Source organism: Emydura macquarii, unplaced genomic scaffold, assembly GCF_026122565.2.
Source record: "Emydura macquarii macquarii isolate MOO-44397 ecotype Brisbane River unplaced genomic scaffold, CSIRO-AGI_Emac_v2 contig_3343, whole genome shotgun sequence".
In the NCBI taxonomy this organism is placed as follows: Eukaryota; Metazoa; Chordata; order Testudines; family Chelidae; genus Emydura; species Emydura macquarii.
In genome coordinates this window covers 51,728-68,988 of record NW_027133480.1, presented here as the reverse complement: position 1 = coordinate 68,988, position 17,261 = coordinate 51,728, and the positions used below count along the sequence as shown (strand labels likewise).

The 17,261-nt window shown below is 37.4% G+C and overlaps 1 protein-coding gene across 1 annotated transcript in view; it reads right to left on the bottom strand.

Annotated features, from left to right (window-relative positions):
• The window catches only part of LOC137143566 (disintegrin and metalloproteinase domain-containing protein 9-like), a 46,506-nt gene that overhangs the window by 5,877 nt on the left and 23,368 nt on the right, over positions 1-17,261 (bottom strand). Inside the window, exons 12-21 of the mRNA XM_067533394.1 lie at positions 14,124-14,295; positions 13,078-13,167; positions 12,254-12,449; positions 11,988-12,093; positions 8,608-8,782; positions 7,159-7,239; positions 6,316-6,421; positions 5,113-5,245; positions 3,279-3,345; positions 1,428-1,480 (exon numbers count right to left, since the gene is read on the bottom strand). Of these exons, the coding sequence (XP_067389495.1) occupies positions 1,428-1,480; positions 3,279-3,345; positions 5,113-5,245; positions 6,316-6,421; positions 7,159-7,239; positions 8,608-8,782; positions 11,988-12,093; positions 12,254-12,449; positions 13,078-13,167; positions 14,124-14,295 (1,179 nt within the window). The remainder of the gene's footprint in view (positions 1-1,427; positions 1,481-3,278; positions 3,346-5,112; positions 5,246-6,315; positions 6,422-7,158; positions 7,240-8,607; positions 8,783-11,987; positions 12,094-12,253; positions 12,450-13,077; positions 13,168-14,123; positions 14,296-17,261) is intronic.

Genomic DNA, 17,261 nt, shown 5'->3' with positions numbered 1-17,261 from the left:
TGTGCTTGTTTCCCAGGACCAGAACTGGCGTTCCACTGATTGAAGATGTTGCTTGACAGCCTGCAGCAAATGGGAATTGTTTCGCTCTATGGCTTGTAGCAGAGCGGCTTCAAGTAACATTGCAATTTTCCATGCTGTGGCTCCTGTCTCGGCCTTGAAAATACTGCAGGATAAGTCGTTAGGTGTTTGTGATGCTCACAATGATAGTGCACAGCTGAGCGAGCTCCATGCCTCTCCAGCAATGGCATGCGCGTGGCAGAGATAGATTTGGAAAAGTGGTGTGAAAAAACGTTCATCTCTTTGTTTGGATGGGGGGGGAGGGGGGGAGAGGGAGCATGTTTCATCATGGCAGGAAGACAACCTTGCCAAAAGGCACTGTGGGTAGTTGCACTGTGGGATGGCTACCCATGATGCACTGCTTTGTTTATTGATGCAAGTGCGGCTGGCGGGGATGCAAACCCTCAACACAATGTGCATGGTGTGATCACGCGTCTCCGACTTCGTAAGTTCAGTGGGTGAAAGTCAGCTGAAATTAAACTGACTTCATTCTGCAGTGTAGACATACCTTCAGAGAAGTAAGAGGTTGGATGATGGAAATACCAGTAGGATGGCCCAAATAGCTAGGTTGGACATTTACCAGATGCACAGTGGGCAGGAATTCTCCCCACTTTCCCGCCATGTCACATAACAGTTCAGCAGCCACCCCAATGACTTGAATAACCTCTGCATGGTCTTAAGTGTCCCCCTTGCCCTGTGAGGATCTTTGGGTAAGGAGATCTTCTGCACTTTCTAGCCTGTGTATTCTGCTATGAAGAAAGAGTCATGTTCCTGTACTAGATATGGACTGACTACAGAGCTCGCTTGTATACACATCAGACATGTTCATCACAAGATCCTTTAGTGCTCTGACAGGTCTAGCTGAGGTTATTTAAATAAGATTTTTATACACAGTGCCACCTAGTGGTGGAACAGTATAATATAGTTTAGTGTTCTATTACAGGAAGTTCATGTGGAGCTGCACCTGGCACAGTCCAGGAGATGTGCATTCCTTGCATGGTCCACTGTCATCAGCCCCCCACCTTATATAACAGAAACACTGATTCTGTTATCTATGCATCCTTGGCAGCAGGCTGGATTTGCTTCTTAATGAGGAAAAATGTCTCATTTTTCTATTGGGACCACCTTAATAGCACTGTGTGACTTCAGAATGATGATGAGAAAAGATTTTTGAAAACTTCCCTGCAAATATATAAACACTGTAAATATGGCCTATTTTACAATGTCCAAAACATTGTACAAAAGACACTAGGCAAGAGAGCTAGGAGTGTGCCAGATTTACTAGCCACTTTGTGCCCTTTGTGTGTGATGACAATGCTGTAAACACATATCTTTAAAAAAATACAATACAAATTTTAAAAATTACAAACCTTGGAGCAGGAAAATGCGATATTGTAAAAATCCCAGAATTTTTTGTTGCAAGCTGAAAAAGAGAGCAACAACTATGAAGTAAAAAAAAAGTTACAAAAACCCATTAACACTAGACATATCTTTGAAAAAACGTGTGGCTAATTATTCATTTTAGGAAAATAAAATTTATAAAATAACACTATTGTAAATCTTTAACTGAGAACGCTATACACGTATACATATTCAAAAATAGCAGAATATTTATTAATACCTTTTTGACAAAATATCTCACAAACCCTTTTCAGTTTTAAGAGTTTAGGATTTATTAGTACTTTCAATTTATATAGCAGCATCTAATGATTTCAAAGTACTTTGCAAATAATTTATCAAATCTCACAATTGCTTGTGAGGTAGGTAAGTATTATCATTGTATTATACAGATGAGAAAACTGAGGCCCAGGTTCTCACACAAAGATTGTGGCACTGCTGGGAATAAGACCCAGATCTACTGTGCTTCAGCTCCAAATTTTTCTCTCTCCTCTACAAACTATTATTTTATGACTGATTGTGTAACAATTGCCATTGGAAAGTGGCAGTCTTCAATTTTCATGCTAATACGCTGGGAAAATAGGTATGTATGTTTGGACCAGGTTGTCTTGTCATTCCCAAGGCACTTTGAAAAAATTATAATGTCAGAAAGGTCAGTGGAAGGAAGTCTGGGAAATGAAAAGCAAGGTATGGAAAAAATGAAAAGCGAAGGTTTGTGTGAAAAGTATGAGTAATAGGGCCCCGTGGACTGAGCTAGGATTGGGAAACAGGAAACCTGGGCTCAATTCTGACACCTGCCCCAGATTTTCTGAGTGATGCTGGGCACATTACTTATCCCTCTACATGGCTCAGTTTCTCTATCTGTAAAATGTGATTACACTTGTTAACATACTGCACAGGAGTGTTGTGAGAAGTAATAAGTTAATATTTGCAAAGCTTTATAAACAATGAGAGAGAACTAAGCAAAGAAAAAGGGAAGAGAAATTAGAATGAGAAAAAACAAAAAACATGAATAAAAAAACCAACAGAAAGGGATGTGAGGAAAACACTGAAGAGGGCAGTGGCAAAATTTAAAGGCATGACAGGCAAATCTTCACAATCAGGGCTATAAAACAACACAAACATTTCAAAATGATACCAGCTGATTTTTTTAAATGGATGGTGTGCCAGGGAGATTGGAAGGAGAAAATAAAGTTGTATGTGTTCCAAATGTACTTTCCTATTAATTTAATTTATTTTTAAAGTGCTTTCTTTAGCAAGGTCACACTTCTACTATTTTGCATTACTCCTTAATTTAAAAACCCAAAGTTTCAGGGCTCTTTTCATTTTCTCTGCAAATTCTTCATATTCTCTTAGCATTTACTTATTTATTTTTGCCAGAAATGGATCTACAGGGTTGGCTTGGCAATTGTTCTATGTGGATCACAGTTTAGGTCCAACATCACTTAGATTAGCGAGTAGCTCTGCAGACTAATGTTCAATTTCTGTGGGAAGAAAGCATCTCTGGTCAGTACTAAGATCAGCGTTGAGGCTTGTCCAGCTTCTGTTTTCCAAAAGAGGGTCATGAGGCCAGTGGATGGCAGAATCTGAAAGAATCTCTCATCCTCACCCAGACAAAAATTAAAATAGTCCTGAATCCTGTCTAAAATGGTGTAAACCCCTTCAAATGCCCTGTGATATTCTAATGGCTCTAATCTATTATATCACTAAGTCAGACCTTCATACAGAATTCTAAAAAGCACATCATGATTTCTAAAGTACAGTAACTCAGTCATCAGTGAAATGTATTCAATAGGAGACAGTATGATCGAACATTGTCTTACCTGATTATTTATAGCACTGTTCTGGTTTGGTCCATTATTTTGCCTTGGCTGCTGTATATTGTCATTCCTAGAATAAAATTCAGATAATCAGAAAAATCAATATAAATCTATTTTAAATAAATTTAAGGAGCAGTGTGGTCCAGTGACTAGGGTACTGGTCAGGGTTTGGTGACCAAGGTTCTTTGTCTAGTTTCATCTCTGTGTGACCTTGGACAAGTCATTTACTTCTCTGGGCCTCTGTTTCCATTCGCACCCCTTATCTGAATTGTCTATTTGGACTATAAGTTCTTCAGAGTTCTCCTACTATATGTTTATACACTACCTAGTACTATGGGGCCTCCAGATGCTACTGTAATACAAATATTACAATAAATGAATACAATATATATTAGAAAAGAATACTTGAGAACTGTGTGGAGGAACTGGATAGTTTAATTAAAACAAAAAAGGGTTCCTGCATAGCCACAAACTTTGCTGCCTGAGAAAACCACAAATGCATCAGAAGACCAAATGTGTGGAACTACATGAGCATAATTTAGGGCAAAGTGTTTCTTTTCGTTTTAATCTTTATTTTGGAGATACAGAATTTACCAGTGTGGATTTCATATAGCCCTTGGACAGCATACCCAGAACTAAGCTGTGCTTTATGAGGGAGCTCAAAGCATCATCAATTGATCACTATCTGGGACAGAGGAAAAATATAGATTTCATAATTTTAGGGTTTTCTGCATAATTTGTTTCCTATTAAAAAAAAAGCTCCAATACTACATGTGATAATGGGTCCCCTTGCATACTGATTTTAATGGGGCTCTGCACATGGACAGTCCGCTCACACCCTAAATTTCAGGATCAGAATCTAAATTTATAGCTTTTTTCCATTGTACAGATCATCTTCCTAAACAAACATAGGCTTTCTGAACCACTGAACTGTAACCTAACCTCACAGAAAACTGCCTCCAGCCAACAGCAGTTTCAGAAGGTGTAAATATGGCCAAATCTGAAGCAATGCATATGAACTAATCAATAAAACAATCCAATATTAACTTCCAATATTCCCTAAACACCTGAGGATGACATTTCAACTTATTTACAATACTGAATCCACTCCCCCTTCTTCAAACTTTAACATTAGACCTTCAAATGTTGATATCATCTCTCTTTATTACTTCTTCACTGCAACTAATTTAGTGCATCTTGCCACCATTTTTATACTTTTTTCAGAATTTACTAATAATTTTTCCAACCTATTCCAGAAAAGAAATGGACTGTATATGTACTTTTTATCTGACAAAAATCCAAAATTAGTTTAATATTCTAAAGTAGTAAGGAGCAATAGGGGATCTAGTTTCCTCATCTGGAAGTTTTATAACAGCTACAGTGAGGTACATTTGTGACTAGCTGCACTTAAAGAAAGACATGATACCATCCTTATATGACAAAACATAGATGCTACAGATCTCTCCTCAAGCTTTCTAATTTAATTTACAGAGATAACATTTCATTATCCCATGAATCCAATCATCCAATCATGAGCACCAAATCCCAAGAAAATCATTAAATACTCAGGCAGAGGTTCAAAATTCTCCCTTTAGGCCATAGTTAGAATGGGTATTTTGCAACTATTTCCTACTGTTGCTAACACCAATGCAATTCCACTGGTGATAGGACGTGGTGGGAGCTCTAGTACGGACAAAGCCCCCACAGGGGTCTGCTTTATAACACTTGTGACATTAAAACCTGCTCTCAGTAGCATCAGAACGTCATATATCAAGTGATGAGATACCCTATTGTGACAAGCATGACATGGATTGTGATGAAAATACATTTGTGATACCTGTATCGTCTTCTACTTTTCCGGCAAAACCTTCTCTTTATTGCATCTCTCTTGACAATTGCTATCACAATTACAATCAACACTGGAAGCACAAACAGGAAAAACACAAGCAAGCCATCTCGAAGTGATGTATCTAGGAAAAAGCAATGCTCACAGCATGAACTAATCATCTTGTTTAACTTCATTATGCAAATATTTTGCTGCTACGAACCTTCTTGTTGAGAATGCTAAAACCTCTAAATAATCATAGATTAAATTCTGATCAATATACACCTATTAGTAGATCCAATGAAGTCATTGTAATTAATAGTATAAATCAGACAAGCAGGATTTGGCCCCAAGATCAGAGGTTGCTTACTTTTTTTTTTTTAAGAGATGAAAGTAACATGCTAACTTTTCTTTTTCCATAATATTTATTTTTTCAAGATCTCTGAAACTGACAAACACAATTTCACCTGTTTTTAAAAAATGTTTTGCTTGCACATCCCTCATTTTTATTATTTCTGTGACTCAACATATTTCAGCACACTGACAAATCAAAAGTAGGTTGTTTTTCTTTTCAAAATAAGAATTCAGAACAGAAAAAAAGGTTTTTATAAAGTTATGAATCACTGTTAGTTTTTTTAATATAAAAATAAAGAAAAATATAAAAAGCAAACAGGATTTGGCCCATTCTGCTTATTAGGATTTCCTAAATTTAGATTTAGATTTAGATGGGTGGATCTCTTTATGCACATGCATGATCCTACCAATTCTTTAAGTGAATAAGGAGCACAGAATTCAGCCCACAGCCATAATCCCCCAGAATTTTTGTGATGTAAATAGATTTGTATCTATTTTTGTAATAACTGTGCTTTTATAAAAATAATGATTCCTAAACAATTAATATGTTTTTGATAGAAAACAAATATCAGATTTGTTTTGTAGTACAAGATTACACAATACAAATGTTGAGCCAGACTATCTGCTGGAATAACTCTCACCTTGTCTCTCTAATATCCTGGCACTGACACAGCTATAACTACATTGCATATAACTCCCTTTAAGTCAGTGGAGTTAAGCCAGCAGAGGATTCAGTCCATCCTCTAAGGAACTGGTCTGTGACTGGGGCACCTATGTGCTATCGTAATAAAAATAAATAAGTAAGTAGTAGTTTATTTTATTAGACATTACAGTCAAACTGAAAGAGCTTCAGCATCCTACCTATATGAGTTGGACCACTGTCAATACTGCCACCATAACCTGATTTATCACAGAAAGGAGGTGCCCATCCAGGATTGCAGTGACAATTCCCATTGTTGTTACACACCTGTAGCCACAAAAAGCACCACAATTAAGTAAATATTTCTTAGCACTGAAATGTCTTATTTTGCATTTATATTATTTAATGCTCCATGCTCCATACGACAGATGGGAAAAAAAGAAGGATTCCACACAGGATTGTTAAACAAGGGCCTGATCCAAAGTGCACTGCAGTCAATAAAAGGACTCGCATTGACTTCAACTGGCTTTGAGCCCAAATCCCATGCTTGAAAGGACATCAGGTTCCAATTCAAAATGAATTTCTTTACAATTGTTACTAGTGATAACATAGATAATTCAAACTGAAAGACTTTAAAAGCTGACTAAGATCTTGTGCCTATGATAGCTGCACTCTTTTCTAAAGATTCCTTTTTTATCAGACACATGCAAGTGTTTTATTTGGAAGCCACCTCAGGCTACAGCCTTCAGACCTTTCTGAGCTGCATAATTCAGTATATTTTCCTCTGCAGAGAATTACATTGCTTTGAAAATTGGACAGCTCATATAGTAATATAATGGGATCTACTTTGCCTATTTCATATTAAATGTACTATCCGCATTAGTGATGAATGGTTTACAGTGCCTGGGTAACATGAACTACAGATTAAAAAAAAATGGACTTGACTTTTAGTAGAGATTAGAAAAAAACAAAGCACATGTTTCATTATTTATTTTATTTATTTAGATCTATTGCACCTATCAAAAATGTCTAGAAGCCTAATGCAATAAAAATAATATACTTACAGCACGATCATTACACTTCTGCACTACATCGCAGTTGTAACCAAGTTCACTTGCATTAACACATTTAAAGTCTACACAGGCCTGAAAAATATTAAATATCTATTTTAAAAGGGTATTTCAACTACCCTAATATTTTATAAACATAAAATAATATACATAAAAACAGCAATACTGCAAATGTAAGTGGTGAGAAACAAGGCTGGCTAAAAACACTTGATTCTTTAGAACTCTATGGTTTAATTTATCACACATTTCCAAGCACTAGGACCAACTTTGATGCAAATGGAATCAGAATATAAATCACTGTTTCTTTTAAAGCTTTGTTAAACCAAATACCAGGCTTTACAGTACAGAGCTAATAAATACTACTTCTCTGTGTGTATGTATACATAAATGAATATTAAGTACTATTTATTATATTAATATATAGACACACACACACACATATATAAAACACTCAAAATCTATGTTAAAAGAACATTACTTGAGCCGCAAAGTTAAGCACTCAAAAATTAGAAAATGCCAGATTTAAAGTTGCTCTCACAGTGCTATTTCTGCTCCTTGTGTCCCTCCTGTGCACTGACTGAGGCAGGGATACTTTGAAAAAAAGTGTATCTGATCATGTAATTAAAGCCTGTATCAGAATGCATACGCAGAAGCGGAATGAATTAAGGTTGTGTGGACAACCACAAATCTGGCGTCTCCTAAGGTTTGAGTATCTGACTTTGCAATCTTACCAATATTCTTTTAATGCAAATTTTGCATAAAATTTTGTATGTAATTTCCATAATTTTTAGAACAAGATCAAATAAATTCTATATTGTTTAATGATAGCAAATTCCCATCAGCAGGGTGAACTTTGAACTTTCAGCCTTGCAGCACAGAGTACTACCACTTTTACCCATAGCATCTGCTGACAGCAGCAGAAGGCTGTTTTCCTAAGGAGGGCATGGGTTGCTGGGTCTAGGGGCGATCGGGAAGTGAGCTGGCTCTCTTTTGGGAGGTGGAAAAAGCTACTCCAACTTTACTCAAGTTCCCAATGCCATGTGTGCTGCTGTTTTGGTTGTGGCCTGAGCGCAGCCCATTAAGGTTTACTGATTTTGTCATGCTGCCAAAATTTTCCTGCAGAGCACCAGGGAGGGAGGGGAAATGGCAGTTTTTAGTAATTCATGTGTCAGCTAAACCTGAATGGGACTTCATGTGACAAAGAAAAGGCACTATCTGTAAGTCTGAGGGGATTCTCCCAGCTGAATATCAAAGGTTAAAACACACTGAGACACTCTTTACGAGACAAGTGTTTTGAGCATCATGAGTCCACACAGTTATGAGGAAAATTAAAAGGTGGATTAATATTTTTGAAAGCTTAGGGTCTTATAGTAAGATGTATTAAAAAGAAAACTTGTCAATAAGTGTCATCCAGTCTGCAATAACTGCTGTGATCTACCTTACCTTTCCTTCTCCACAAGCAGTGCCCTTATGAACTTGAGCAGGATCAGGGATATCTGACCCTAGGTTAAAGTCAGAAGTCACACATAAAACACCATTTTGATTGGTGATAATACTAGAAGCAGGAAGATTTTCAAGACTGACAGGTGTACACTGAAGTTTGCCACACAAACTATGTCTGTAATAAATGAAGAAAATACAAATAAGGTAAAAGGGGGAAAAGAGATGCAATACAAAAATATTATTCATTAAGAAATTCACAGTTTACACTATGAGTCAATTTTTTCTTGCTAGAAATCTCATATTCATAATCTCATATATCTAAATATTCTCATATTTGTTAGAGCATATATTATTCACATAGAAAGTTTTCCCTTCTCTTTCTTTGTGTGTGTGTATAATTTTCTGTGTTTGTATACAAACATTTCCACATTTGAGGGAAAAGAGGAAACATTTCTCTGGTAGGTTATTTAAAAAGAAATGGCATCTGACTGAAGCTGCTCAAAAGCCTGGGATGTGAGAAGTAATTCCAGTGGAGATGGATTAGTGGACAGAATCCTGTTGATTAAGACAATTAATGGTGCCTGATAAATGTATTTTAGCATATGGCTCTGCAATTTATCATATGGATATAACCATAATATGTGTGTTTATCTATGGGTATATAAACACACATCCCTCTGCTATAAACAGGGCTAGTAGCACTACCTATTAAGGTTGCCTGACATTTCCCACTATAAGAATCTGTTTTCAGTTTGTTATAATTTTGCCAAACTTTAACTATTTTGTATGCTGGGTGTTGCCTCAGGTTGAAATTTTTGGAAAATTTCTGATGAAATGGTTAAGTCATTTCCAAGAATGAGGCTAGGGGAAAATATATTGTTTTGTCTATGTTAAAAACATTCTGGCAACCTTTTATTTGAACAGCATTAGCAGCCCCATGCTTTGTCGCAGGTATGTGAAATTTGGCAGGGGAATGACCTTTTTGTCAGGATGTGCCTTTTGCCTTTCCCATGAAAATCTGACCAAATTTGGTCAAATTATAAGACTCTGAAAACAAATTACAATTCTCCTATGCTCAGTTCTGTAGTGATGAGAGCCACAGAAAAGCCCTTGAAGAGATTAATAAGTATGTCTTCAGAGTAGGGTTGAACAGCATGCAGATATGGCATCAAGCTATACATTGAAAAATAAGGATAAAAAATACTGAAGAGATGCTCATTAAGTGAACCTCAATCCCTCCTGTACACTGAATGAGGCAGGGATCCTATGGAAAAATAGTATGTGATCGTGTAATTAGACTGTCTCATAATGCATATACAGAAGGAAGCCGAATTAAAGTTATACAAGTACTTTAATTCTGGAATTTCCTACCCTTTTGCTTCACTTTGCAACCATAATTCATAGATGCATATATTCCAAAGCCAGAAGGGACCATTGTGATCACCTAGTCTGACCTTCTGTATAATGCAGGCCAGAGAACTTCCTCAAAATAATTCCTAGAGCACATATTTTAGAAAAGCATCCAATCTTGTTTTAAAAATCATCAGTGCTGGAGAATCCATCACAACCCATGGTAAAGTGTTCCAATGGTTAAATACTCTTGCCATTTAAAATTTACACTTTATTTCCGGTCCAAATTAGTTTAGCTTTAGCTTCCAGCCTCTGGATTGTGTTATACCTTTCTCTGCTGGACTGACGAGCCCATTATTAAACATTTGTTCCCCATATAAGTACTCATAGACTGTAATCAAGTCCCCCCTTAACCTTTTCTTTGGTAAATTAAATAGATTGAGTTTCTTGAATCTATCACTATAAGGCATGTTTTCTAATCCTTTAATCATTCTTGTGGCTCTTCTCTGAATCCTCTCCAATTTATCAACATCCTTGAATTGTAGACACCAGAACTATTCCAGCAGCAGTAGCACCAATGCCAAATACAGAGATAAAATAACCTCTCTACTCCTACTTGAGATTCCCGTTTATGCATCCAATGGTTGCATTTGCCCTTTTGGTCACAGCATTGCACTAGGAGCTTATGTTCTGCTGATTATCTTGCATGACCCCCAAATCTTTTTCAAAGTCACTACTTCCCAGGATAGAGTCCCCCATCATGTAAGTATGGCCTACATTCTTTGTTCCTTGATATATACATTTACATTTAGCCATATTAAAACACATATTGTTTACTTGTGCCCAGCTTACCAAATGATCCATATCATTCTGAATCAGTGACCTGTCTTCTTCATTATTTACCACTCCCCCAATTTCTGTTATCTACAAACTCTATCAGTGATTATTTTATGTTTTCTTCCGTATCATTAATAAAAATGTTAAATATCATAGGGTCAAAAACTGATCTTTGCAAGATTTCACTAGAAACAAACCCTATTAATATGTATATGTTCTTTTACTGTGGTTTAATTGTGAGCAGTATGTAGAGATTTTACATGATGGCATGGCATAATGATTTAATTGTGTCAGCCCTCTCTTGGGACCATGGGGGGTATTATCTCAGGTACAGAATGAGAGGCCATCACAACACAACTCCTGGGGGAGCCATACCACAATAGAGAATGGGGAACCCAAAGGGTAGTGTGGAAGTTCTGGCCCTCTGTACAGTGATGACATGCCTCTCCACAGATGCCTGAAGATCCAGTTGTTTTCACTAAAGATCTTAGGACACTGCAGGTTAGAAGGGCCCATTCTGCAGGCTGTCACACTCCAGGTTAAAAACTATATAATGTAGTGTAGTGCATAACTTTGCCCTTCCTATGAGTTTTTTATTTTTTACAAGGAAGGGTATGATCTAGGTAATCTATTTTAAAAACACATGCGATGGTGGGTCAGACTCTCTCCTGTGCTAACGTTTATTAGACTGATCTAGAGACCATATACCATCTGAGAATTAGTAAAGCAGAACCTGATACATCCCCTTCCACTCTCTATGCCATGCTCGGAATGTGATTGATGCAGGAACCAGGTGGACCAGCTTTCTCTCATTTATCCATCAAAGGACTTGTCAGCTGGCCAAGTACTACCAGATTTTGGCTCCTTTACGCTGCCTAAGTAGCACAAAGGAGCTGGTTCAGAGGCGAGAATCTGGTTCAGTTTCTTCAAAAGAACATTTCAGTAAAGTTGTGTTTTATACATTTTGTTTAAATTGGTTTAAAAAAATTGTAATTTTAATCAACAACTTAAAACAGACTAATAAAAAATAATGAAGATTTATGTAGGTAAATTTGATAACTCAGGTAGGTCAAAATAGTAAAGCATGTAAGAATTTCCTGCATAAATATGCATACTAAATATTATGGTACTGTTCATATGAATAAATGACAGGAAGAAAGATTAGAGTCAATTTATACCGGCTAGTCACTTACTCAATTGGACATTTATTGTACTTTCCACCTGACATTCCACAGTTTCCAAATCTATCTCCATTCATGTTGGCTACTTTAAAACAAATATCAGGTGCTTTTCTTGCCCCTATAAGAACAATATCAAATGTTTAATAACTAATATATTATAAAGAAGAAGAATCAACAATGGCTATTTAAATTCTATGTACAAGGCAGAGTATGTGAGGTGAATTTTTTCTTACTAATATGAATTCTGTTACACAGACCGTCAAACAATTAAAAAATACCTCGTCCGTAGATGGATTCACATTGTGAATCAAAATTCTGGCAAACCCCACTATAGCAATATTCTTTCATGTTGTTACACGGGTAGCCATTCATGATATATACATCATCTGGGCAGTATGGATATGTCCCATTGCAGTATTCAGGTAGATCACAGAAATTCATTTTTGGTCTACATTCCATTCCTGCCACTTTAAACTAGAATCAGAAGAGAAAGTTAGCTTGTTTTATTTTGCAACAGTAGAAATTCTAACACAAAGGCATAAAATGATTATGCACTAAGCTGGGAAAGAAACTATGCTTGTAAATTTGAGGAAGATGAAATAATACTTTATATCAATATACAAAGCATGTATGTCACTCCTGTCAGTTTTATGTGGCATATTGATACAGTTAATGAGTTTGATCCTGCACAGCACTGGTGCAGAATGTGGCATGTATGAGCACCAGATAAAAAGTGATGAGTAGACAGGCAATGCAGAGAAACTAGATCCTGCGCTAACAAGAGCAGTACTACATGACATCTAATTACTTCTGCCTAAGAGCAGAGAGCAGGCCAGAGGGGAAGCCACAGATAAAACACTTCATTTTGTAAGCTGATCACACATAAGACCATGACTCCTCAGACCACCATTCTCTGTTCACCCACTGTCCCTATTTTCATCTACACCTCTGAGAATGGTTTTGATAATGTGTGTACAGGTTTCTAAAGACACTGTGATAGATCCATTTCTAAAAATGTAAAAAAAACCAACAACTTCTAATTAGTACCAATTCTGTTTAAGGTAAGCACATAAATTAACAAAAAAGGACTCTTCCAGCCTACCTTGCAATTTTCACAGCACAGCCCATCAGCACACTGTGATCCAGACTTAAGTTTGCAGGTTGCAGCATCACAGCAAGGATTAGTACACTCCTACAGCAAAGACATGAATTAGGAACACAGTGTTTTTACTTTTCTCTATGGTCAGGGGTTTCTGAAGTACACAGACTAAATTCTGACCAGAAACCAAAGGTACTGAGTCTCTTTCATTGTCTCAAGTTTAGAGTGCTCTGTCTATTGGAAGCCAGCAAGGAGTTTGGGGTGTGTTATCTATTAGAAACTAGAGATAAACTTTCCTTTTGCTTGGCTATTTGCATAGGGATAAACAGCATCTGCTTTCCTAAATAGAAAAGGGTCCTAAAGAAGCTGAAATCCATAGCTAACAGTTTGTAGTACTCACTATATTTTATTTTTTAAGTTAATAGTACAATATAGAAATGATTCGTTTTAGGTTTTTTTTGTGCCAGAAAATACCTGCAATTGATCATGGGATTTTCCTCACTTGTATTTGCTAGCATACATTCTAAGTAGTACTGATTTCTTGTAAGAGCTATTGAAGATATTCAGTTGTTTGAGAGAAGGTCATTAAGAAGCTGCAAACACAAGCTCCAGAGACAGAGTGCTATCTATAGACCTTTGGACTTGATTGTGGTTCAAATTTAAGAGTTGGGGTGGAAAAACCATAGGTGATGGAGATTCTTATGTATACAATAAAAATACCTACATTTTTGTAGCATAGACAGGCACCTGAAACAATGGCACTTTCACACTTTCTGAACTGCAGTAGCCAATCTTTATTTTATTTAGGGCTTGATCCAGCTTTCCATGAAGTCAGGCAGTCCTCCCACTGACTTCAAGCAGAGGTGGAAGTAGCCCTTAATGAAAATGTGATTTTAGGCTTGTCACTTGCCTTTTCCTCATTTTTATTTATGTGATTTCAAATAAAAAGTAAAACCACAAAGAAAAAAACCCCCCGCACATATTAATAGAACTTCTTTGTACAAAATAGGTTGAGACTGAACCGTGGGTGTGGAAATGAATTGAAATACCTGTGGTTTGCCACAATCACATTCTTCATTCTTATCCATCACATTATTGCCACAGACAGGTTCTGTGAAAACATCACTTGGCTTTGGAGCATTTTTAAGACAGTTTCCTCCACCATTCAAAATAAGATTCTCAAAATCACTGGCACTACAGGTGCTGAAATTCTTCGAGCCACTAGAAAGCATAATATTGTATTTGTTTGGTATACACATTTTTCCTAGTAAAGATCAATTTATTTTAAGCCATTTAATAATAAAGTTCTATACATTGCTTGTGTAATATTAGAAGATTATTGGGATCACTCATTTTTAGATCTATATATTGCATTTAGGGAAAGATCTTTGTAAGAGTTAAAAGATACTGCCAGAATTTTAGTCTTTCATAGATTCATAGATTTTAAGGCTAGAAGGGACTATTAGATCATGTAATCTTACCTCCTGTATAACACAGACCATAGAATTTCACCCAGTTACCATCCCTGTATTGAACCCAAAGTGTGTGACTATAGCATATCTTCCAGAAAGGCATCCAGTCTTGATTTGAGGCCATCAAAGATGGAGAATCCACCACTTCCGTTTGTAGTCTGTTTCAGTGGTTAATCACCCTAAGTTAATTTTTGGGTGCCTTACTTCTAATTTGAATGTTTAAGCTTAAACTTCCCAGTCTCTCACTTTAAAGACATTTTTTCCAGCTCTTGAATAATTTTTCGTGAATTTTGCATAACACCCCTTAAAAATATAGTGACATCTGCTAGCCATACTATAGTTTGAAATCTTATCTTTTTAAACCCAATATTTTTGAGGATGGATAACCAAAATTGGAATGTAAGTTATGTTTAGTTTAGAGGAAGTTCCTTTCCAGGTGAATTCTATGATTTCTGATACTATGGATTTTTTGAGGGCTAATGGCTGGGCCCCAAAATGTATTCCAGGCTGAAATCTGCATTCAAAGTTTACCTGTGGCACTATATATAAATAATTTCTAATTATAATAGTGATGGGTTCCTTGATCCTGCACAGTCGTTTTCTGCAGAGATACTATGTCAGAAATTGAACTCTACATAAAGATAGTTATTTTTGCTGAGTCACATCAGGTGAGTCCTATTAGCTCCACAGCATGTACATAAAAGAGTGATCCTTTCTCTGAGGTAAAGGGAAATCTAAACCTAATTCTCGAATAAGACAATGTAGGTTGAGATGAGGGGGTTACTTTGCGCCGTGCGTGGGACATATATATAAGCGCTGAGTGATCTGGCCGCCTCAGTTCCTTCTCTGCTGCAGAGCCCACATTTACATGCCGAAGCAGAAGAAAGGCGGGCAGGTAGTGGAGCACCCATGGGGGGGACACATCTCGAAGAGCCTATCCCATGTTACACCTATGCAAGCCTCACTGAAGTAAATGGAGTTGCTCATGTGACAACTGCTTCACGGTGAATTTTCTGGGCCGACTGTTTACTTTGCTCAAATTTCACTATGAATTGTAAAATGCAAAAATAAATAAAAAATTAAGTACATCAGAAACAGGAACGTATCTAATTCTTGTTTAGAACCCAGTTATACAGTTTAATTTATCAATTTTTTCCGAAACCTCCTCTATCAACACCTGTCTAGGACAGTTCCTCAGATTTGTCACCTAAAAAGAATGGTTTGGGTGTGGGGATCTCCCCCATATCTTCTTCACTGATGACCAATGCAAAGAGTGCATTTAGCTTCTTCACAATGGCCTTGTCTTCCTTGCATGCTCCTTTAGCACCTTGATTGTCCAGTGACTCCACTGACTGTTTGGTAGGCAGTTGTCTACAGGGATTGAAACCAGAATCTAAAGGGATGAGTGAGTAACCCTCTCTAGTTCTTCAAGTCATGTCCCCATGGGTGCTCCACTGTAGGTGACTAAAAAGCAGTGCCCGTAGTGGGAAGGTTGGGGCTTCAGAGCAGCTTGTATAGCCAAAGACAGAACTGTGCGTCCAAGGATAGTGTCTGCAGAGGAATTCTGCATAATGGCGAAAGTGTTGGGTGAAAGTATCTGAAGATACCAACGCCACCTTACATAGGTCAGTAACTGGAACACTGTTCAGGAATGCATTGGAGGTAGACAGTGCTTATGTGGAGTGTGTCCTTACTGAGGTGGGAACTTATTCAATATGAGACGTATGCATTGTGAGATCCATTTAGAAAGATGTTGTCTTGGTGGTGGATATGAACAGAAGTGGTGATTTTCTGAATGGTCTTGTTCTATTGAGGTAGAAAGATAATGCATGCCTTCTATCAAGTGTATGGAGAGCTGCATCTTGTTCATTACGATGCGGTTTGGGAAAAAAGGTGTAGAGGTGAATGAGTTGGTTCAAATTAAAAGACCGTAGGTGATGGCAACAAGAAAGGCAGTTTTCATAGCTAGATGTAAATGTGAGCATGTTGCCACTGGATCAAAAGGGGATCTCATCAAAGACTGTAAGACTAGGGTTGGGTCCCAGGCAGGAGCAGGGGCTCATATCTGTGGGTAGAGATTTTGAATACCCTTCATGAAATGCTTAACAAGGGGGTTAGTGAATATGCAGCGTCCTTCAATAAGATGGTGAAAAGTGATTATAGTGGCCAGGTATAGTCTAATCAAGTTGTTAGCTAGTCCATTCTGTTTGAGGTGGAGAAGGCAATCCAAAATGAGTGGTAATGGGGCATGAGCTGCCTCTACATGCTTTGGAGCACACCAGTGTTAGAATCTATTCCATTTATGAGCGTACGTGCGTCTAGTGATGTCACGTCTGCTTTGTAGTAAGATGTGTTTTACTTGGTCAGAGCAATCTACTTCTGGACCCCTGAACAAAGAAGGAGCCATGCTTTCAGTTAGAGTGTTTGTGGATTGGGGTGACGAACACGGCCAGTGTCCTGTGAAAGGAGCCAGAATGATGGAGGAAGGTTGATGGGTCGGCATAGTGACATCCGAAGCAGTTTGGCATCATACTTGTTGAGGCCAAGTTGGAGCTATTAATATATTTAACAAAAGCCGTTGACACCACAGATCCGAACAGGGACAGCATTCTTAGGATTTGTGCCTTAGTGGTTGATGAGACGGCTGCTCTCATCTTACCTTCAGCCTGGTCATAGGATGTTTTTCTCTTGCCCGGGCATGGAGAATGAGGGTCA